Raw genomic sequence first — 22,361 nt, 5'->3', positions numbered from 1 at the left:
TAGTGGTTTGTCTCTTCCGCTTCCGGTTGTCAGTTCCAGCTGTCCGCTGCAGTGGTCGGCATATTGGGTCCAGGTCGATGTGCTTGTTGATTGAATCTGTTTCACAATGACGTTTTTACATGGGCAATGATGAGCAGGATATTAGATCGTTCTGTGGTGAGAAAAGATTTGCTTTGGAAATGGTTTGAAGGACATAAAAACTAAGGTTGTGATCAAACATGTTTTATTCTGTTCCAGCTCAAATTGAAATTATCCCATGCAAGATCTGTGGAGATAAATCGTCAGGAATCCATTATGGCGTCATTACATGTGAAGGCTGCAAGGTAGGTAATAGCCCACTGTTTGTGGAACATTGAGGAATTTGGGGAAAGTGTCGTGAAAAAATGTGGAGGGTCAGTGTTATAGAATTTCCTAGTGTTTTTGGTAAATCACCGCAAAGAAGGAATTATCCATGCAAGAAAGCCTAGAATGGGGTGGCTGAGTGGTTAACGTCAACACCTCCCAGCGCCAGGGACCCGGGTTCGATTCCAGCCTTAGGCGACTGTCGCTGTGGAGCTCGCACGTTCTCCCTGTGTCCGCATGGGTTTCCTCCAGGTGCTCGGATCTCTCCCCACAGTCCAAAGACATTTGGGTTAGGTGGATTGGCCATGCTCAATTGTCCAGGGATGTGCAGGCTAGGTGGATTAACCATGAGAAATGCAGGGTGGGTCTGGGTGGGATGCTCTTTGGAGGGTTGGTATGGGCTGAATAGCTTGCTCCCACACCGTAGGAATTCTATGATTATTAAAGGGAATGTGACAGCACGAATGGAAAATTGTTTATGCAACATTTCACAGCCAAAGTGCTTGTGAAAAACGTGTAATTTTGATTTGGCGATGCCGGTGTTGGACTGGGGTGTACAAAGTTAAAAATCACACAACACCAGGTTATAGTCCTACAGGTTTAATTGGAAGCACACTAGCTTTCGGAGTTATTTTGACAACATGATAAACTGCAGGAGCTGGACACAGCAAGTTTCCACAAACAGCAATGGCATGACTGAGCAGATAATCTGTTTGACAGTAGGGGTTGGGAGATACATGTTGATGATGACAGTGGAATTCAAAATGTAGGAAAGCTTTTGACACAGTGATTGTGACCCTATCTCTGAGGCAGGAGACCTGTGCTCAAATCCCAGAATTATGCAATACCATCTCCAAACAATTTGATATGGAAAATGTCCGAAATTGTGTTTGTGTTGACCTAACTGATGTCTTCAAAGTTGAGATAAGAGCAGTAAGCATGATTTTGGTTGGTTTGGGAGATGATTGAGAGCACAAATTAAACACAGTCATTAAAAGGTTTAAAAAAATTTAATTTGCACGTGGAAGGCTTTCCCACACAGTTATAGTCATAGAGTAATACAGCATGGAAACAGACCCTTCAGCCCAAACTGGTCCATGCTGACCATGGTGCCCACTCGGCGAGTTCTAATAGCCCACGTTTGTTCCATATCCCTCTAAACCCATCCCATCCATGTGCCTATCCAAATGTTTTTTTAAATGTTGTTATTGTACCTGCCTCAACCACTTCCTCTGGCAGTCCAGTCCATATATGCACCACTCTCTGCGTGAAGATATTGCCCCTCAGGTCATAGTCCTGAAGATTTACAGCACGAAAACGGACCCTTCGGTCCAACCCGTCCATGCCGACCAGATATCCCAACTCAATTTAGTCCCACCTGCCAGCACCCAGCCTATATCCCTCCAAACCCTTCCTATTCATATACCCATCCAAATGCCTTGTAAATGTTGCAATTGTACCAGCCTCCACCATTTCCTCTGGCAGCTCATTTCACACATGTACCATCCTCTTCGTGAAAAAATTGCCCCTTAGGTGTCTTTTATATCTTTCCCCTCTCACCCTAAACTTATAGCCTCTAGTTCTGGATTCCACTACCCCAGGAAAAAGACTTTGTCTATTTATCCTATCCATGCCCCTCATGATTTTATAAACCTCTATAAGGTCACCCCTCAGCCTCCAACACTCCAGGGAAAACAGCCCCAGCCTATCCAACCTGTCCCGACAGCTCAAATCCTCCAACCCTGGCAACATCCTTGTAATTAGTTACATTGTTTTGGAACTTATAGGTCTTTCCTAAATCTTTTCCCTCTCACCTTAAACCCATGCCCTCTAGTTTTCAGTTCCCATCCCTGAGCAAAATACCTGCATTCAACCTATCGATGCTCCTCATGATTTTATACGCCTCAATAAGGTCACCCCTCATTCTTGTTGAAGCAGACACCAGCATAGGTTTACAAACAATGGGCCGTGTCTGATGAGGCAACTGAAACAGTGGTCAGGAAATGCCCCAGGCTGTTGTGTATGCAGACTTCCGTTAAGCATTTGATAAAATCCCTCATAGCAGGCTATTAGCTCAACGTGAAGTTCATGAAATGTAAGGCAGATTATCTATCTGCTTAGAATATTGACAATTTCTTGTAAACTAAGGGTATCAGGTGGTGGGGACAAAGGTAGAGCAAGTTGCAGATCAGTCATGACAACATTGAATGGCACAACAGGTTGGTACACTGCACCCATATACAATGAAGGAGCAACTCACTGCAGAAGCTGGAATCTGAACTGAAAACAACAAATGCCAGAGATCACAGTGGACCAGGCAGCGTCCACGGAGAGAGAGAGAGCAAACTAACGTTTCTAAACATTAGCTTGCTTTCTCTCCATGGATGCCGCCCTGACCCAATATACAATTTTGTTTTTACAGAGGAGATTCTTATAAAAGAAACATTAAAGTTGTGAGACTGAGGGCTGGGATGAGTCGAGTTTAATTATGGAGAAAACACTTCCATGGATTTGATGGGTTGGCCTCTGTAACATTCTATGAACTGCATGAAGCACATAATTTCAAAACGTTTAAATCAGAAGTGCTTTGCTTCAATTCAGTCGGTTAAAAATTCCTACTTCCCTTTGTTACTTATTTTGTTCAGATCAATAAATTGATTCAAAATGCTAAATTAATGTGAACAAATTCAAATTATCAGTAAGGTATGTTTGCAATTTTCAGAGCATGTTTTTAAATATACAGTTGGTTGTAAATCGGTTTTGTTACATTAGTTCACAAACCGTTCAGACATCAGTTATGTTTGTCAAAACCCCAATATTCATCAAAGGTACTACCACATAGTCTCCCGTCAGACTCCGCATCAACTCGACAGTCTTCCTGGTAAAGGTTGGGGAACCAATCCTACTGCTTAATGACAAATATCTGCAGCTATTAATCTCTCCGATATCCTTAAAAACAAAAAAAGGAGCAAGAGTAGGCTATTCGACGTTTCGAACCTGCTATGTCATTCAGTATGATCATGGCTGATCATCCAACTCAATAGCCTGTTGTTTTTACCCATGCCCTTTGATCCCTTTACCCCAGAGAACAATATCTAATTTCTTTTCGAAAATATTCAATGTTTTGGCCTCAACCGCTTTCTAGTTCCGAGAATTCCACAGACTTATCATTCTCTTGGGTGCAGACGCGCCTCCTCATTTCAGTCTTTGTTGGTCTATCCCAAGTCCTTAGACTGTGACCCCTGGTTCTGGGCTCCCTGATCTTTGGAAATACCGTTCCTGCATTTACCCTGTCCAGTCCTAAAGTTATAGAGATGTACAGCACGGAGGTAAACCCTTCAGTCCAAGTTGTCTGTGCCAGCCAGATATCCTAAACCGATCTAGTCCCATTTGCCAGCAGTTGACCCATATCCCTCTAAACCCTTCCCAGTCATTTACCTTTTCAGATGCCTCTTAAATGTTGTAATTGTACCAACCCCCACCACTTCACTGGCAGTGCATTCCATATCCGCACCATTCTCTGTGTGAAAAAGTTGCCCTTTCGATCCCTTTTAAATCTTGCTCCTCTCACCTCAAACCTATGCCCTTTAGTTCTGGATTCCCCTCAGCTGGGGAAGAGGCCTTGTCTATTTACCCCCTCCATACCCCTCATGATTTTATAAACCTCTATAAAGTCACCCCTCAGCCTCCGCGTGCCAGGGAAAACAGCCCCAGCCTGTTCAGCCTCTCCCTTTAGCTCAAGCCCTCCAACCTTGGTAACATCCTTGTGAATCTTTTCTGAAACCTTTCAAGTTTCACAACACCTTCCCTGTTAGAACTCTGTAGATTTCTATGAGATTCCCCCCCTTCATTTTTCTAAACTTCAGTGAATATCGACTAAACCCTTCTGTAAGATTAGTTCACCCAGTGTACGCCCAGAAGAGGGTGCTTGATAGGTCGGGAAAACAAAATTACTGGTAAATGACATGACTTTTCTATGATGTGGAGGTGCTGGTGTTGGACTGGGGTGGGCAAAGTTAAAAAATCACACAACACCAGGTTATAGTCCATTTATTTGGAAGCACTAGCTTTCAGAGCACTGGTTCTTCAGGTAGCTGTGGAATTTATGGTCCTGCTCCAGTAACTACCTGTCGAAGGAGCAGCGCTCCGAAAGCTAGTGCTTCCAAATAAACCTATTGGACTATAACCTGTTGTTGTGTGATTTTTAACATTATTTTTTCTAGCTCAACTGCATTGAGCCTGGTGTGCAATAAAAATTATCCGAGGCCCCTTTGTAGTTGGGGCAAGTAAATAAAGCCTGAAGTAAGAAGGAATAGTAACCTACCAATGCAATTCTCTTCAATTGCTCATTCTTTGATAAGCATTATATTTTGGGCACAAGATCAATTTGTCACTGATTTACAATGGCACAATGTTGCCTCACAGCACCAGGGTCCCAGGATCGATTCCAGCCTCGGGCGGCTGTGTGTGTGTGGGTTCCCTCTGGGTGCTCCGGTCTCCTCCCACAGTCCAAAGATGTGCAGGTTAGGGTGGATTGGCCATGACCGTGTTAGGTGCATTAGTCAGGGGCAAAGATAGGAGCAAGTGAGGTCTGCAGATGCTCGACCAGAGTCGAGAGTGTTTTGCTGGAAAAGCACAGCAGGTCAGGCAGCATCCCAGGAGAATCGACGTTTTGGGCTGGAGCCCTTCATCAGCAATAAATCAGGGATAAATATTGGGCAGGGAAATGGGTCTGGTGGGTTACTCTTTGGAGGGTCGGTGTGGATTTGTTGGGCCGAAAGGCCTGTTTCCATACTGTAGGGAATCTAATTTAATCTAATATTTGTGCTGAGAGTTCATCTGTGGTTCAAGAATGGAGTGAAAGCAAAAGGGCATTCAAACAATTTCAACAAGTGCTTAACAGTGATTACACTTCCCTGTGGACTGGGAGAACATATCTCTCTCTGACTGGGACAGCTTCCATTGTGAGATTGAAACTAGAAACCACTCCAACGTAATCCACTTGAGCAGAATATTAATGACTACCCATAGAAACCCAAATAAATATTCAAGAGGGAGGCCAGATGATGTTCTGGAGCTGGACTGACTGAATAATCTAGTTTTTCAACTCTCTTCCCACTCTTTTGTCTTGTTTATTAAACCACGTCTCTCTGATCTTTGTGAAAGTTATGTCAAAGTAAAGTTTGCAAAGCCGGTTTAACTGTGCTGCTTATATGAACTGTAAGCACTGTTTTACAAAGCTTGGCTCCAAAATTAGTTCAGTTCCAAATCAGTCACCGCGGCTTGGAATTTCTCGGCTAGTATGAACCGTAATTGGGCAACTGACTGACTCACTCTTTAATTAACCTTGCATGCTTCCAAATGCAACTATTTTTAATGGACACAAATTGAAAAGACACTTTATCTCTGAGCTTAGTGGGAGCGAATTTGTTTCTTATACCATCATAGAATCACAGAGATCAAATCCAACCACAGTAGGGCGGCATGGTGACTCACGGTTAGCACTGCTACCTCACAGCACCAGGGAGCGGGTTCAATTCCACCCTCGGGTGACTGTCTGTGTGGAGTTGGCATGTTCTCCCTGTGTCGACATGAGTCTCCTCTGGGTGCTCTGGTAACCTCCCACAGTCCAAAGATGTGCAGGTTAGATGGATTGACCATGGGAAATGCAGGGATACAGAGATAGGGTGGAGTCTGGGATTGGATGGGATGCTGCTCGGTGGGTCAGCACAAGGCTGAGTGGCCTGGGACTCTCTGGTTCTATAATGTGACCATCCTGAGACAGTCAACCATCTTTAAGCCACTGGAAATGCTGAAAATAGGAGTAGGCCACTTGGCCCTTTGAGCTCCCTCCGCCCGCTAATGGCTGATCATCCGACTCAATAACGTGTATCGGTCGTGCTGCTATAACGCACGTTTTGTTAACGCAAATTCGCTAGGAAGCAATTGACGAATTGGGGACATTGTTTCTAAAGTGCGAACTTTTAAAACGTGCGTTGGCGGTAACGCGAGTACATCGCCAACACTTTAAGCGCTGTTTCTAAAGCACGATTTTTCTATAACCCAGGGTTGCACAGGAACGGAACCATGGTGTTCTAGATGAGCGAACTGTACACAATTTTCTTGCACATCCTTTGATCCCTTTAGCCCTAAGGGCTACATCCAACTCCTTCCAATACAGGGTTTTAGCCTTGACTGCTTTCTGTGGCAGAGTATTCCACAGTCTCACCACTGTCTGGGTGAAGCAGTTTCTCCACATCTCAGTCCTGAATTTGATAGTGAGCTCTGGTCTACAGAGGGCTGATCGATGACCTGTTTCGCATCTGGCTCTTGAATCCCTTCAGTGTGGTGAGAACTGTGCACCAATGCTGAGAGTCTCGCATCCATCGAGGACAAGGTAGAAGGTACCTTCAGTGAGACTCTCCAGAAACGAGCAGAACGGGTCCGTTTCACCCTCGCTGCCACAGCCCCTGCTAACATGCCAGCTCACTGAGGAGGAGGCACCCAGAGCCCACTCACTCGACACGGGCTGTCCCTGAACCTCCACTGAGACTCGACTTCCCTCGTTACTATTGACCCACCTTTGAACCCAGCTGATATGGATTATCACAGCATCCATTTGGACAAATCCTGAAATACCAAACGTTAGCAAATAAAACCATACAATAACATTGTTTTCAATTTGATTTGATTTGATTTATTTTTGTCACATGTACCCAGGTACAGTGAAAAGTTTTGTTTTGTGTGCAGTACAGACAGATTGTCCCATACAAAGTGCATCAGGGCAATAGAACAGGGTGAGGAATACAATGTTACAGCTCAGAGAAGGTGCACAGAGTGAGATCAGCATTAAATGGGAAATTTGAGAGGTCTAATCAGAAGTCTGAAAACAGCAGGAAGAAGCTGTTCTTGAATCTGTTGGTCCATGTGTTTAAGCTTTTGTATCTCCTGCCTGACAGAATAAGGTTGGAAGAGATTATAACCGGGGTGGGAGGGGTCTTGATGATGATGGCTGTGGGAAGTGTAGATGGAGTCACTGGATGGAAGGTTGGCTTCTGTGATGGACTGGGCTGTGTTCACAACTCTCTGCACATTCTTATGATCCTGGTCAGAGCATTGGCCGTACTAAGCTGTGATATGCAGAGAAAATTGTACTCGCCCTTCTACATCCGCCTCAGTGCTGGTTTTCTGGGGGCCTCTGCCAAATCGTCTCTGACAATGTGCCATCCCAGTGGATGGTGGTAGGCTGCTGCTTTTCACTGGCAGAGGCTGGGCCAGATGACCCTTGGAGGGCTCCCTCGAGCAGCTTTGAGGGCCTGGCATTGGGACTGCACTGTCCCTGTCAGGGGAAAGCAGTGATCTGTAGTGGCTGTCTGACCAGCGAAAGCAACATGCAGTGGAATAGGGACGTGCTGAAGTCGGATGGGGGCCCTGCAAGCCCAGAGCAACCCCCATGGCCTGCTGGAGTGCGCATTATTGGGCGTGCTGTGTGAGATCTAGCTGAGATTTGCAGCTACGAAACATTCAAGGGCTTCCATGGCAACAAGCATGGATCTCATAACTTCTGTCTGAGCTTCCAAAATGAAAGTTGAGGCAATGGCACTGCTATTGGGAATTGCCCATCTTTTCCTGGCTGGAACGAATGAGCTTCAAGCTCTGAACCAGTCCCTGAGGTAAATTGGAGCCAATTCTGCATGAAGTGGAGTTGCCCTCTGCTATGGTCTTGGCAGTTACTCAGTTCGGGCCAATTAGAGAAAAGCAACAGAGGCTGACTTGAGAGTGACACCTAAATTCCACAAAAGAACAATTTCTTTTTCAAAGGAAGGAAATGACCGAACTGGTGATCAGTTATAGAGTTGTAGAGTTATACAGCATGGAAATAGGCCCTTCGGCCCACACTGGTGCACGCTGACCATGGCGCCCACACAGCTAGTCCAATTACCTGCATTTGGTCCATATCCCTTGAAACCCTTCCCATCCATGTACCTGGCTAAATGTTTTTTAAATGTTGCTATTGTACCTGCCTCAACTTCCTCTGGTAGCCCATTCCATATATGCACCACTCTCTGTATGAAGAGGTTGCCCCTCAGGTCCTTCCTAAATTTTTCCCCTTCCTGTGGGGCGGCACAATGGCTCAGTGGTTAGCACTGCTGCCTCACAGCACTAGAGACCCAGGTTCAAATCCACCCTTGGTGACTGTGTGTGGAGTTTGCACATTTTCCCCGTGTCTGTGTGGGTTTCCTCTGGGTGCTCTGGGTTTCTTCCCACACTCCAAAAGATGTGCAGGTTAGGGTGGATTGGCCACGCTAAATTGCCCATAGTGTTAGGCGCATCAGTCAGAAGGAAATGGGTCTGGGTGGGTTGCTCTTCGGAGCATTGGTGTGGACTTGTTGGGCCAAAGGGCCTGTTTCCACACTGTAGGGGAATCTAATCTAACCTAAAAAAGATTTTGAGGCTCATTGATGTAAAATGATGAACTGTGCACCATACAAATAGAAGGAGAAAAACGGAGATAGTGGCCAGGTATCAGAACCCACTGACCATCACAGGATGTTACAGCTCAGAATGAGGCCAATCGATCCATCACATCTGTCAGCTCCAAGGTATAGACTTCACCTGGTGAAGGAGCAGCGCTTCGAAAGCTTGCGATTTTAAAGAAACCTGTTGGACTGTAAACTGGTGGCGTGTGGTCTTCTAGCTCTGAGGAAGAATAACTCAGCTGGTTCCACTCTTTCACCAAGATGGCGGCGGCAAAGTAGGAAGTGTTCAGGCTCTGGGACCGTCTGTTTCTGTTCAGGATGAGACAGGATAGGTGCAGGGAGGATGTTCCCGATGGTGGGTGAGTCCAGAACCAGGGGTCACAGTCTGAGGATAGAGGGTGAACCCTTTAGGACAGAGATGAGGAGACATTTCTTCACCCAGAGAGTGGTGAGCCTGTGGGATTCATTACCACAGGAAGTAGCTGATACCAAAACACTGAATGTATTCAAGAGGCGGCTAGAGATAGCACTTGGGGCAAATGGGGTCAAAGGTTATGGGGAGAAAGCAAGATTAGGCTATTGAGTTAGATGATCAGCCATGATGGTGGTGAATGGTGGAGCAGGGCCGAATGGTTTTCTCCTATCTTCTATGTTTCTATCACCAGGCCTGCCACATCTTTCTTTTTAAAAATTATCATTTTCTAACATCAAAACTCATCTTACCTGCTTTTGGTGGCTGTGGTGGAGAATGCGGTGTGGATCCGGCCATTCCTCATGGCCATTACGGCCATCTCCTGGTGGCGGGGGGGGGTCCTGCCACGTGTGGGCTGCATCTGTGACGATGAGGTCCAGGTCCGGGATTCCAATGGCCCAGAATTTCTTACAGCGTCTGCTGCACCATCTTCAGCATCATGGTGGGTCCATGTCCAGGATTCCAATGGTCCGGAATTTCCGGCTTCGGTGTCCTGAAGCTCGGAATTGAAATAAGATGGACCTTGTCTATATGTTGCCTTTTTCAAAAATATGTGTAAGTTGTTATGAAAACAGCACTGGAGTGTGGCGACTTAAACACTTTTCACTTTACACTTAAACATTTTGTAAAGAAAACAAGTGCCAATAAATTACTATTCCATTTTCCCTTCAGCCTTGCAATTCTTTTTGTGTTTCAGATAATTAGCCAGTTTATTTTTTTTTAAAGCTCCCATTGAAACGGCCTCCACTTCACTACCAGATTCTAACCACAGACTGCTTCTTGAGTTTAATACCGTAAATCATTGTTCTTTGATGCACCAACCTTCCGACATTGGAAACACCTTCTCCCTGGCGACGTTTTTTGATTCATTTTTGGGATGTGAGCATCACTATCTATGGCCCGTCCCTAGTTGCCCCTTGAGAAGGTGGTAGTGAGCTGCCATCTTGAACCGCTGCAGTCCACCTGCTGTGGGCAGACCCACAATGCCCTGAGGGAGGGAAAGCCAGGATTTTGACCCAGCGACCTTGGAGTTCAGGTGCATGGTTCTCAGAACGTGGAGTCACAGTCGGGCATTGAGTATCGAAGTTGAGAAGTTACGCTGCAGTTGTGCAGGACGTTGGTGAGGCCACACTTGGAGTATTGTGTTCAGTTTTGGTCACCTTGCTATAGGAAGGATGTTATTAAACTGGAGAGAGTACAGAAGAAATTTATAAGGATGTTGCCAGGACTGAGTGGTCTGAGTTATAAGGTGAAGTTGGACAAGGTAGGACATTTTTTCTTTCGAGCATAGGAGACTGAGGTGGGATCTTATAGAAGTGGATAAGATCATGAGAGGCATGGATAGGGTGAATGCACTCAGTCTTTTTCCCAGGGTTGGGGAATCAAGGACTAGAGGGCATCAGTTTAAGGTTTGAGGGGAAAGAATAAAGGGAACCTGAGGGGAAACCTTTTGACACATAGGATGGTACGCATATGGAATGAGCTGCCGGCAGAAGTGGTTGAGGCGGGTGCATTAACAACATTTAAAGGACATTTGGACAAATATATGGATAGGAAAGTATTAGAAGGATATGGGGCCAAGTGCAGAGAAATGGGGTTAGTGTGGACAGACATTTTGGTCTTAGCGAGTTTTGAGTAGATTTGTAGCTCAGGTTGAGTTCTGGATGTAGGTTTGCTCGCTAAGCTGAAGACATTTCGTCACCCTACTAGATAACATCTTCATTGGGCCTCAGGCGAAGCAGTGTACATGATTCCTGCTTTCAATTGATATGTTTGGGTTGGTGATGTCATTTCCTGTGGTGATGTCATTTCCTGGGTGATGTCATTTCCCGTCTTTCTCTCAGGGGGTGGTAGATGGGGTCTAACTCCCTGTGTTTGTTGATAGAGTTCCAGTTGGAATGCCATGCTTCTAGGATTTCTCATGCATGTCTCTGTTTGGCTTGTCCTAAGATGGATAGATTGTCCCAGTCGAAGGACTCTATGACAATGAAGGAATGGCGATATACAGTCGGCCCAGATCTCTTGATTTCAAAATCTTCCATCAAATTACTTCTTCTTAATTCTCTTCTCCCTGAGGAGATCAGTCTGGGATTCTGAATCAACCCTCACAGCTGAGGTTCCACTTCCCTAGGACCACTTGCGTGAATCTTTTCTGTAGCCTTGCTATTGCCTTTACGTCATCCTTAATGTGTGGCACTCAGGACTAAAGTCCCTGTTTCTCCCCCACCACGGTGCAAACAGTCTATGAATATGACTGTGGACTCCTTAAAACCTACCTGTTTGACCAAACATCAGCACTTCCATCTTTGTGTGGTTTGGTGTTAAATTTACTTGGCTGCTCTTTGGTGCATCTTAGTGACTATTACACTAAAGGTATGATATAGATACAAGTTAGTATCATGGAATTTTACATTACTGAAGGAGGCCATTTGACCCAGCATGTCTGCACCAGCTCCTGAAAGAGCTACCCAGCTAGCTCAACTCTCCAACTCAACCTCAGTGGCCCTCTAACTTCACCAGTTTCAAATATATATCCATCTCTCTTTTGAAACCTCCTAAAATTGTTTGGGCCTGCCATTTTAACAGTGTCCCCAAGCCCAGACTGTACCCAGTGTCCCTCACTCCTTGGCGTGTCCTGGATCTGTTGTGTGCTGAGGGGGAGCTGTGTGGACCTGCTGCATACACTGAGCACCCAATCAGCACTGGCTTTGGGAGATCACTGTTCATGCAGCTTTATCTGTCAATATTGTCACAGGGACAGACCCAACCACAGCTCTCTCTGTCAACATTGGCAAAACTAAAGAACTAGTCTTTGACTTTAATAAGAAAAAAGGAGAACACACCCTCATCTACATCAACGGAACTGAGGTTGAGAGGGTGGAGAGCGTCAAGTTCCTCAGTGACAATAACCGACAACCTGTCCTGGACACCCCACGTAGATGCGATGGTCAAGAAGGTAAAACAATACCTCTTCTTCCTCAGGCGGCTCAGGAAATTCAGCATGTCCGTAAGGACCCTGACCAACTTCTACAAATGCACCGTTGAGAGCATACTGTCCGGGTACATAACGGCCTGGTACAGCAACTGCTCTGCCTAGGACTGTAAGAAACTCCAGAAGGTGGTGTGCACAGCCCAGACCATCACAGAAGCCAACCTCCCATCCATGGACTCCATTTACACAACTCGCTGGCGTGGAAAGGCTACCAACATCATCAAACACCCATCGCTCCCCGATAATGATCTCCTACAATCTCTTCGGTCAGGCACTAGGTACAGAAGCTTAAACGCACACACCCCTACAGGGTCAGGAACAGCTTCTTCCTGGCTGTTATTAGACTGGTGAATGGACTCTAACCTCAAATAATGCTGACCTTGCTAACGTTGATTGCTCTTGGATGCCCTGTGCAATGTAACCTGTATGCTTCTGTCGAAGTCTTTTGGTCTGTATGTCCTTGCTTACTGTGATCAGTGTGTGCTGCTTGTAAACTAAACTGTTCACTGTACTTCGGTACACATGACAATAAATAAATCAATCAATCAAAGCTGGGGCTAAGGATCACGAGCTAAAACTTTAGGTAGAGAAAAGGAGCAGGAGTTAGGCCATTTGGCCCTTTGAGCCTGCTCCACCATTCAGTACGATCATGGCTGATTATCCAGTTCACTCCCCTGTTTCCACTTTTTCACCTATACCCTTTGATCCCTTTGCCCGAAGAATTATATCTGTCTTCTTCTGATTTTCCCTGGCAGAGAATGCCACAGAAATTCAGGATGAAGAAATTTCTCCTCGTCTCAGTCTAAAATGTAACCTGTAGACTGTGACCCCTGGTTCGGGATACCTGGGTTGTCAGAATTATTTCTTCTGCGTTTGTGCGATCAGTGCCAAGCTCTGATGCAGTCACAGGGTCTACAACTGAGTGAGATCAGCTGTGCTCTCACTCTAAAAGGATCCCGTTTCTCCCTCAAACAATCCAGTCGGACAATGATTGGTCACGACAGTTTTCAAAACTTGAGGTGGGGATCACTGTGGGAAAAGGTTCAGGAGGCACTGAATCAAAGAAGGGAACCTTCGGTGTTATGCCCCACTCTTTTCACCACATTCCAAAACGCATAATGACCAATGAAGTCAGGTGGCTCGGTGGTTAGCACTGCTGCCTCACAGCGCTCGGGACCCTGGTTCGATCCCAGCCTCAGGGTGACTCTCTGTGTGGAGTTTGCACATTCTCCCCCGTGTCAGCGTGGGTTTCCTCCGGATGCTCCGGTCTCTTCCCACAGTCCAAAGATGCAGGTCAGGTGGATTGTCCATACTAACTTGTCCATAGTGTTCAGGGAGGTGTAGGTTAGGTGGATTAGTCAGGGGGAAATGCAGGGTTACTAGTCAGAAGGGCATGGATCCTGGTGGGATACTCTTCGGAGGGTTGGTGTGGATTCGATGGGCCAAAAGGCCTGCTTCCGCACTGTAGGGATTCAATGGTAAATCCTCTTAGAATATAGTGACTGTTGTAACATTGGAAACACGGCATTCAATTTACACACAGCAAGATCCACAGCAGTTACCTGATTGCAATGGTGCTGATTGAGGGTCAGGTTTTGTCCAGAATACCAGAGAGAATTCCCACCTTCTTCTTACAGTGACGACGCCTTGCTACCTCTGACAGTGTTGCATTTCCTCAGTGCTGCTGTCAACTTGTGTTCAGCTCTCCCTAGGGCGAGAATACTACCTGAAAGCTGACAACTGACTCGATAAAATCAAACAAGTGGAAAAAGCAAATTTAAATTCGGTACAGACAATAGCTTGAGGACTGCAAGCCATTAGGTGAAATTGGGGAAGGAGAGGCGAATGAGAATTAGGTTTATTGTCACGTATAGATCAGAGTGGTAACTGGAAAAGCACAGCAGGTCAGGCAGCATCCTTGGAGCAGGAAAATCGATGTTTCGGGCAGGAGCCCTTCATCAGGAATGAGGCTGGGAACTTCCGGGGTGGAGCTCCTCATGATCTGTCCTACCTGCCAATCTTCCTTCCCAGCTATCCCCTCCACCTTCCTCTCCAACCTATCACCTTTACCCCCACCTCCATCCACCTATTGCACTCTCAGCTACCTTCTCCGCAGCCCCACACCCCCCTCCCCTTTTATCTCACTACCCTGAAGGCTCCCAGCCTCATTCCTGATGAGAGGCTCCTGCCCACAACGTCAGTTTTCCTGCTCCTCGGATGCTGCCTGACCTGCTGTGCTTTTCCAGCACCACTCTAATCTTGACTCTAATCTCCAGCATCTGCAGTACCCACTTTCGCCTTATTGTCACGTGTACTCGAGTGTACAGAAGATCAGGAGCACAGGAAAAGTGTGCAATATCCCAACACACAGCACTACCTTAGGTACAAAGAACCTCGGTTCAAAAAAACAGAGAGAAAAAGATATGTAAGCTCGGTGGATTATCCATGGGAAATGCAAGGTTACAGCGATAGGGTGGGGAAGGTAGTGAGTCTGGGTAGGATGCTGTTTGGAGGGTCAGTGTGGACTCGATGGGCTGAATGGCCTGCTTCTGTAGAGATCCGATGATATGGCTCAAGTCAAAAGTCACATGATACCAGGCGATAGTCCAACAGGCTTATTTAAAATCATAAGCTATTGGAGTGCTGCTCCTTCATCCCCATTTTAACAACAGGTGAGGAGAGAGTGCCTTACACTATGTATATGTGTTATGTAGAGTAAGATAGGAAAATAAGAAAGAAAACTCAAGAGGCAGGGTTGTCAGAAGTGCATCTGCTGGGTGGCTGTGATCGGCAGGCCAGGGGAACAAACTCTGAGCGATTGAAAACAGCTTCCTCATTCTTCACCTCACCAATGCTTCACTGTTCATTACCGTCTCAGTGAGGAAGCCTCTGCAATGCTCTGATATTGTTGTTACTCTATCAACACAGGATTTAATACAAACAGAAGGATTTAGTGAGGCATGCCATTAAAGACGAGGGATGATAAATCACTCCGCTGTATTAAGAATAAAGCGGCCCCGCCAGTCACGGGCTATTCCCCTGCAAATGCACATTTGGAAGAAACAGCTTGACAGCTGACAGCTGCCTTTTCCCCTAATTAAACAGCCAGTGACTAACTAATTAAAACATATGGGCCTATTGGGGCAGATCAGTATGATAATTAGCTGTTAGTGTCAATTCATTTAGCTGATATTATCAGTCGGCCAAACAAAGTCAAATTTGAACTCATCGTTTTTATTTGTAATCAGAGCTCTCTGCATTCACCACAGTCTGGTGCCATATCTACTGCCCATCTCATGATGGGGAGGTGCCAGTGTCAGACTGGCGCAGATAATGTTGGAAGTCACATGACATCAGGTTTATTTAAAATCATGAGCTTTCGGAGCGCTCCAGTAGCTTGTGATTTTAAATAAACCTGTTGGACTATAACCTGGTGTCATGTGACCTCTTGGCCCATATCATCAGATCAGAGCGGTGCTGGAAAAGCTCAGCAGGTCAGGCAGTATCCGAGGAGCAGGAAAATCGACGTTTCAGGCAAAAGCCCTTCATCAGGAATAGCGAAACGTCGATTTTCTTGCTCCTCGGTTGCTGCCTGACCTGCTGTGCTTTTCCAGCACCACTCTGATCTAGACTCTGGTTTCCAGCATCTGCAGTCCTCCCTTTTGCTGTCTCATCAGGTCCCAACATTGAGGAATTTGGCCATTTGGCCCATCGGGTTCACACTGACCCACCAAAGAGCATCCCACCCAGGCCATCCGCCTCCCCACCCCCCCCAACTATCGCGGTAACCCTGCATTTCCTACAGCTAACCCCCCTAGCCTGCATGTCCCTGGACTCTATGGACAATTTAGCACGGCCAACCCACCTGACCTGCGCATCTTTGGACTGTGGGAGGAAACTGGAGCACCCAGAGGAAACCCACACAGACACGGGGAGAATGTGTAAACTCCACACAGACAATTGCCTAAGGCAGGAATTGAACCAACTCCCTGGAGCTGTGAGGCAGCAGTGCTAACCACTGAGCCACCCTACTGTGATAGAATTTGAACTTCCATATTACTAGTCAATGGACAAAGCTACGTTGGCAGTCTCCCCCCACCCTTTGTGAAGAGAGGGGATGAAAGAGCAGCCCTCCAATAGCTTGTGATTTTAGATAAACCTGTTGGACTATGACCTGGTGTCATGTGACTTCTTGACATGGCCCATATCATAGGATCCCTACATTGCAGAAGCAGGCTTTCTGGCCCATCGAGTCCAGACTAACCCTCCAAAAAAGCATCCCACCCAACTCTTTCCCCCCCCCCCCCCCCCCCACCCCCGCCCCCACGCTCAATTCTATCGCTGTAGCCCTGCATTTCCTATGGCTAACCCACCTAACCTATACATCCCTGCACTCTGTGGGCAATTTCCCATGGCCGAACCACCTAACCTGCGTATCTTTGGACTGTGGGAGGAAACCGGAGCACCCGAAGGAAACCCACGCAGACACGGGGAGAATGTGCAAACTCCGCACAGTCACCCGAGGCTGGAATCGAACCTTGGTCCCTGGTGCTGTGAGGCAGCAGTGAGACAGCAGTGTCACCCTAAAAATACAATAGAATATTGTATTTCGCTGACAGAATTAGGAATGACCAGAGCTCAGTTAGATTTGTCATATTTGATTCTTGTCAGACAGTGCTTTTGTTTTAAGTTTTGACCAGACGTTGGTTCACAGTCTTGTTTAGACCAAGATGTGGTGGAATGGGGATGAGTACTGGGCTGATTGTGTCGATTCCAGCAGATACTGTAAGTTATTGGGAAAATTATATTCCTTTCCACATCCTGTGCCTGCCTTTCCCAGACCCATCATTGTTTGGCAGCTATGCAGAACATAGAACAATACAGTGCAGAACAGGCCCTTCGGCCCTCAATGTTGTGCCGACCCGTGAACTAATCTAAGCCCATCCCCCTACACTATCCCTCATCATCCATGTGCTTATCCAAGGACAGTTTAAATCTCCCTAATGTGGCTGAGTTGACTACATTGGCAGGCAGGGCATTCCACACCCTTACCACTCTCTGGGTAAAGAACCTGCCTCTGACTTCTGTCTTAAATCTATCACCCTTCAATTTGTAGTTATGCCCCCTGTACAAGCCAACATCATCATCCTAGGAAAAAGACTCTCACTTTCCACCCTAACTAATCCTCTTATCACCTTGTATGTCTCTACTAAATCCTCCCTTAGCTGCCTTGTCTCCTGAAGAAGGGCTTATGCCCGAAACGTCGATTCTCCTGTTCCCTGGATGCTGCCTGACCTGCTGCGCTTTTCCAGCAACACATTTTCAGCTCTGATCTCCAGCATCTGCAGACCTCACTTTCTCCTCAAAGATAATAACCTGGGAGGCAATTTCCAGGGATCTATGTACATGGACACCAAAATCCCTCTGCACATCCACATTACCAAGAATCTTTCCATTGACCCAGTATTCTGCCTTCCTGTTATTCTTCCCAAAGTGAATCGCCTCACATTTATCTGCATTGAGCTCCATTTGCCACCCCTCAGCCCAGTGCTGCGGTTTATCCAAGTCCTCCTGCACTCTGCAACATTCTGCCACACTGTCCACTACTCCATCGACTTTAGCGTTATCTGCAAATTTACTAACCCATCCACCTATGCCTGCGTCTAAGTCATTTATAAAAATGACAAACAGCAGTGGTCCCAAAACAGAGCCTTGTGGCACACCACTAGTAACCAGACTCCAGGCTGAATATTTTCCATAAACCACCATTCACTGCCTTATGACAGAAGGCCAGTTTCTGATCCAAACTGCTAAATCGCCCTCAATTCCATGCCTCTGCATTTTCTCCAACAGCCTACCATATGGAACCTTACCAAAAGCTTTATGGAAGTCCATGTATACCACATCAACTGCCCTACCCTCATCTACATGCATGGTCACCTTCTCAAAAAACTCAATGAGGTTTGTGAGACACGACCTGCCTTTGACGAAACCATGTTGACTATCTGAAATCAAATTGTTGCTTGCTGGATGATTATAAATCCTATCTCTTATATTCTTTTCCAAAACTTTTCCTACAACAGATGTAAGGCTCACTGGTCTATAATTACCTGGGTCATCTCTGCTGCACTTCTTGAACACGCCACAACATTTGAAATCCTCCAGTCCTATGGTACCAAACCTGTAGACAATGACGACTCAAAGATCAAGGCCAAAAGCTCTGCCATCTCCTCCCTAGCTTCCCAGAGAATCCTTAGATAAATCCCATTCAGCCCAGGAGACTTACCTACATGCACACCTTCTAGAATTGATAACGTCTACTCCTTACTAACCTCAATCCTTTCTGTTCTAATAGCCCGTATCTCATTCTTCTCCTCTACAATATTCTCCTTTTCCTGAGGGAAAACAGATGGGAAATATTCATTTAGCATCTCTCCAATCTTCACAGGGTCCACATACAACTTCCCACTTCAGTCTTTGACTGACCCTATTCCTACCCTAGTCATCCTTTTATTCCTCACGTACCTTTGGAAAGTTTTAGAGTTCTCCTTTATTCTACCTGCTAAAGACTGCTCATGTCCCCTCCTTGCTCTTCTTAACTCTCTCTTTAAATCCTTCCTAGCTAATCTGTAACTCTCCATCGCCTCACCTGAACTATCTCGTCTCAACGTCAAATAAGCCTCCCTCTTCCGCATAACAAGAGATACAATTTCTTTAGTAAGCCACGGTTCCCTTACCTTATCACTTCCTCCCTGCCAGAGGGAAGTAAAATTATTGTTCTGAGACCAATATGAGCGTTCTTCAGATTCATACCGGAAGAATCATACCAGACTTGAAATGTTAACTCAGTTTCTGTCTCCACGGATACTGCCAGACCTACTGAGTTTCTCCACCATTTTATGTTTTATTTTCAGTTCTCTGGCATTCACAGTTTTTCTGTGTTTGGTGTCTCTGGCTATAAAAAGGCAGAGTCTAATCCAAACCTCCCTCTTTTGACATTTTGGGGATTCAGTATTGGGTTTCCACTACCATGGGCAAAGTCACTCCCTGTCCTCCACTGTAAATGGCTTACCTTTCCATTCAAGGACTGGTCCTCTTTCTTTTTTATGGACTGCCTCTGCTACAGGAAATAGCTTCTCCCTTGATTTTGATCCAACCATAGTGAAAGAACAATGATATGGTGTTAAGTCAGGGTGAGGCGTGATGGGGAATTTCCTGGTGGTGGTGTTCCTGCACATCTGCTGCCCTTGTGCTTCTCGATGGTAGAGGTTGTAGGTTTGGAGAGTCCTGTTGGTGGGGTCCTGCAGTGTATCTTGTATACAGTACAGGCATCAGCCATTTCTGGCCGGTGATGCTGGTGAAGGGGACTGCTCTCTCTAACATAGCAATGGGCCTTTTGAGGCATTGATCCAGACAAATGTGAAGTTCTGCATCACACTCTTGACTTGTGCCTTTTCAATGGTGAATAGGCTTTCACTGGTCAGAAGGTGAGACCCCTCAGAATTCTCTTCACTTCCTCTGACGAAGGAGCCGCGCTCAGAAAGTTTGTGGTTGTAAATAAACCTGTTGAACTATAACCTTGTTGTCGTGCGACTTCTGACCCCAGTCCAACACTGGCATCTCCACATCAGAATTCTCAAGCACTAGTTTGCTCTTTTTATTTGATTATTCAGTTTGTTGGCATCGCTGGCAAGACTAGAATCTATTGCCCTAATTGCCCTTAAGAGCAAGGTGTCCTTGAACTGCTGCTGCCCATATCGTGTATATACATCCCTGATGCTGTGAGGGATTTAGACCCAGTGATACCGAACGAGTGTTGATACAGTTCCAAGTCAGAGTAGTTTTTGTGTGTGTGTGTGTGTGAGAGAGAGAGAGAGAGAGAGAGTTGGGGGGAGGTGGGGTGGGTTTCAAGTGGTAGTTTTCCAACACACCCATAAACTTCTAGGTAGTAGAGGTCACAATATTGGAAGGTGCTGTTGGAGGGACCTTGGTGAGTTGTTGTCGTGCGTGCTGGAGCTGGTGCACACTGCTGTTGGTGATAGGGATGACTGTTGAGAGTGATCAATGTAGTGCCAATATGTTGGGCTTCTTTATCCCTGATGGTATTGAGCTGCTTGAGTGTTGTTGGAGCTGCACTCATCCAGATGTATTCCTTCACACTCCTGGCATGTGCCTGTAAGTGGTGGATTGGTTTTGGGGCAACAGGAATTGAGTTCTTGCTGCAGCCTCTGACCTGCTCTTGTAGCCACAGTATTTATATGAACAGTCCAGGTCAGCTTCTGGTCAATGGTAACCCCCAGGATGCAGCGATGGTCATGACATTGACAGGCAAAGGGTGATAGTCAGATATTCTCTTGGAGATGGTCATTGCCTCCTTGATGCTTGTGTAGTATGAGTGTTACTTGCCACCCATCAGGGCTTTGTCGAGGTCTTGATGCATTTGAACAGACTGCTTCAGTACATGAGGAGTCACAAATGGTGCTGAACATTGTGCGATCATTGGTGAACATCCCCACCTCAGGGTTTATGATGCAGAGAGCATCTTTGATGAAGCAACTAAAGATGGTTGAACCTAGGACATGCCAATATTCCATTTATTTTGGTTTTGCCGGGGCTCATTGATGCCTCTCCCAGTGACGTGTAGGTCAAAGGCCATCACTCTCACCTCCCCTCTGGAATTCAGCTCTTTAGAACATGTTTGGACTAAAACTATAATGAGGTCAGGAATCAAGATGGCCCTGGCAGCACCCAGTTTGAGTTCAGTGAGTGGGCTATTGATGTGTGAGTGCTGCTTGATCGCACTGTCGATGATGATACCTGTCATCACTTTGCTGGTGATCGAGAGAAGGCTGGTGGAGTGTTAATTGGCAGGATTCGATGTGTCCTATTTACCATGTCCAGGCCTTATCAGGGTAACGTTCCATGTTGGTGTGCAGGAACGATTTAGTTATGGGTATCATTAGTTCTGAAGCACAAACCTTCAGTCCTGTAATCCAGGGTGTTGTCAGGGCCCATAGTTTTTGCACTATCTGAAATCTTCAGCTGGTTCCTCATCTCACACACAATAATCAAACTGGCCAAAGACTGGCACCTGTGGCATCATGAGGAGATCAAAATGCATCTGCACTTTCAGCTGCAGATGACTGCGAATTCTGTAGCTTTGTCTTTTGCAAACCTTGGGGAGTTGGGGGTGAGACCATTAAGTGGGCATTAATTGCCTACTTGGGCCTTTTACTCGCAGCAGGACAGGAAAGCTATCCATGGGTCTTTCCTGATAGATCGTAATCATGGCAGAGGCCCGCAGGCGGCAGGATTTCCATCTGGCACCTCCTGCCTGATTAACCTTAGCCCTAACCTTAACCCTGTCCTGCCTGATTAACCTAAGCCCTAACCCTAACCCTGTCCTGCCTGATTAACCTTAACCCTAACCCTAACCCTGTCCTGCCTGATTAACCTTAGCCCTCACCTTAACCCTGTCCTGCCTGATTAACCTTAGCCCTAACCCTAACCCTGTCCTGCCTGATTAACCTTAACCCTAAGACTAACCCTGTCCTGCCTGATTAACCTTAGCCCTCGCCTTAACCCTGTCCTGCCTGATTAACCTTAGCCCTAACCCTAACCCTGTCTTGCCTGATTAACCTTAGCCCTAAGCCTAACCCTGTCCTGCCTGATTAACCTTAGCCCTAAGCCTAACCCTATCCTGCCTGATTAACATTAGCCCTAAGCCTAACCCTGTCCTGCCTGATTAACCTTAGCCCTCGCCTTAACCCTGTCCTGCCTGATTAACCTTAGCCCTAACCCTAACCCTGTCTTGCCTGATTAACCTTAGCCCTAAGCCTAACCCTGTCCTGCCTGATTAACCTTAGCCCTAAGCCTAACCCTGTCCTGCCTGATTAACCTTAGCCCTCACCTTAACCCTGTCCTGCCTGATAAACCTTAGCCCTAACCATAACCCTGTCCTGCCTGATAAACCTTAGCCCTAACACTAACCCTGTGGTAAAAACAATGATTGCAGATGCTGGAAACCAGATTTCTGGATTAGTGGTGCTGGAAGAGCACAGCAGTTCAGGCAGCA

The 22,361-nt window shown here is 46.3% G+C and overlaps 1 protein-coding gene across 3 annotated transcripts in view; it reads left to right on the top strand.

Moving 5' to 3' along the window:
* Positions 1-22,361, top strand: part of roraa (RAR-related orphan receptor A, paralog a) — a 685,365-nt gene that overhangs the window by 609,347 nt on the left and 53,657 nt on the right. For all 3 annotated transcript variants that reach the window (XM_043680589.1, XM_043680587.1, XM_043680590.1), the window contains one exon: positions 238-323. In XM_043680589.1, coding sequence (XP_043536524.1) covers positions 238-323 — 86 coding nt within the window. The remainder of the gene's footprint in view (positions 1-237; positions 324-22,361) is intronic.

The sequence above is a fragment of the Chiloscyllium plagiosum genome, chromosome 40 (genome assembly GCF_004010195.1).
Source record: "Chiloscyllium plagiosum isolate BGI_BamShark_2017 chromosome 40, ASM401019v2, whole genome shotgun sequence".
In the NCBI taxonomy this organism is placed as follows: Eukaryota; Metazoa; Chordata; class Chondrichthyes; order Orectolobiformes; family Hemiscylliidae; genus Chiloscyllium; species Chiloscyllium plagiosum.
The sequence above is the reverse complement of the archived record's forward strand: the minus strand, read 5'-3'. Positions and strand labels throughout refer to the sequence as shown.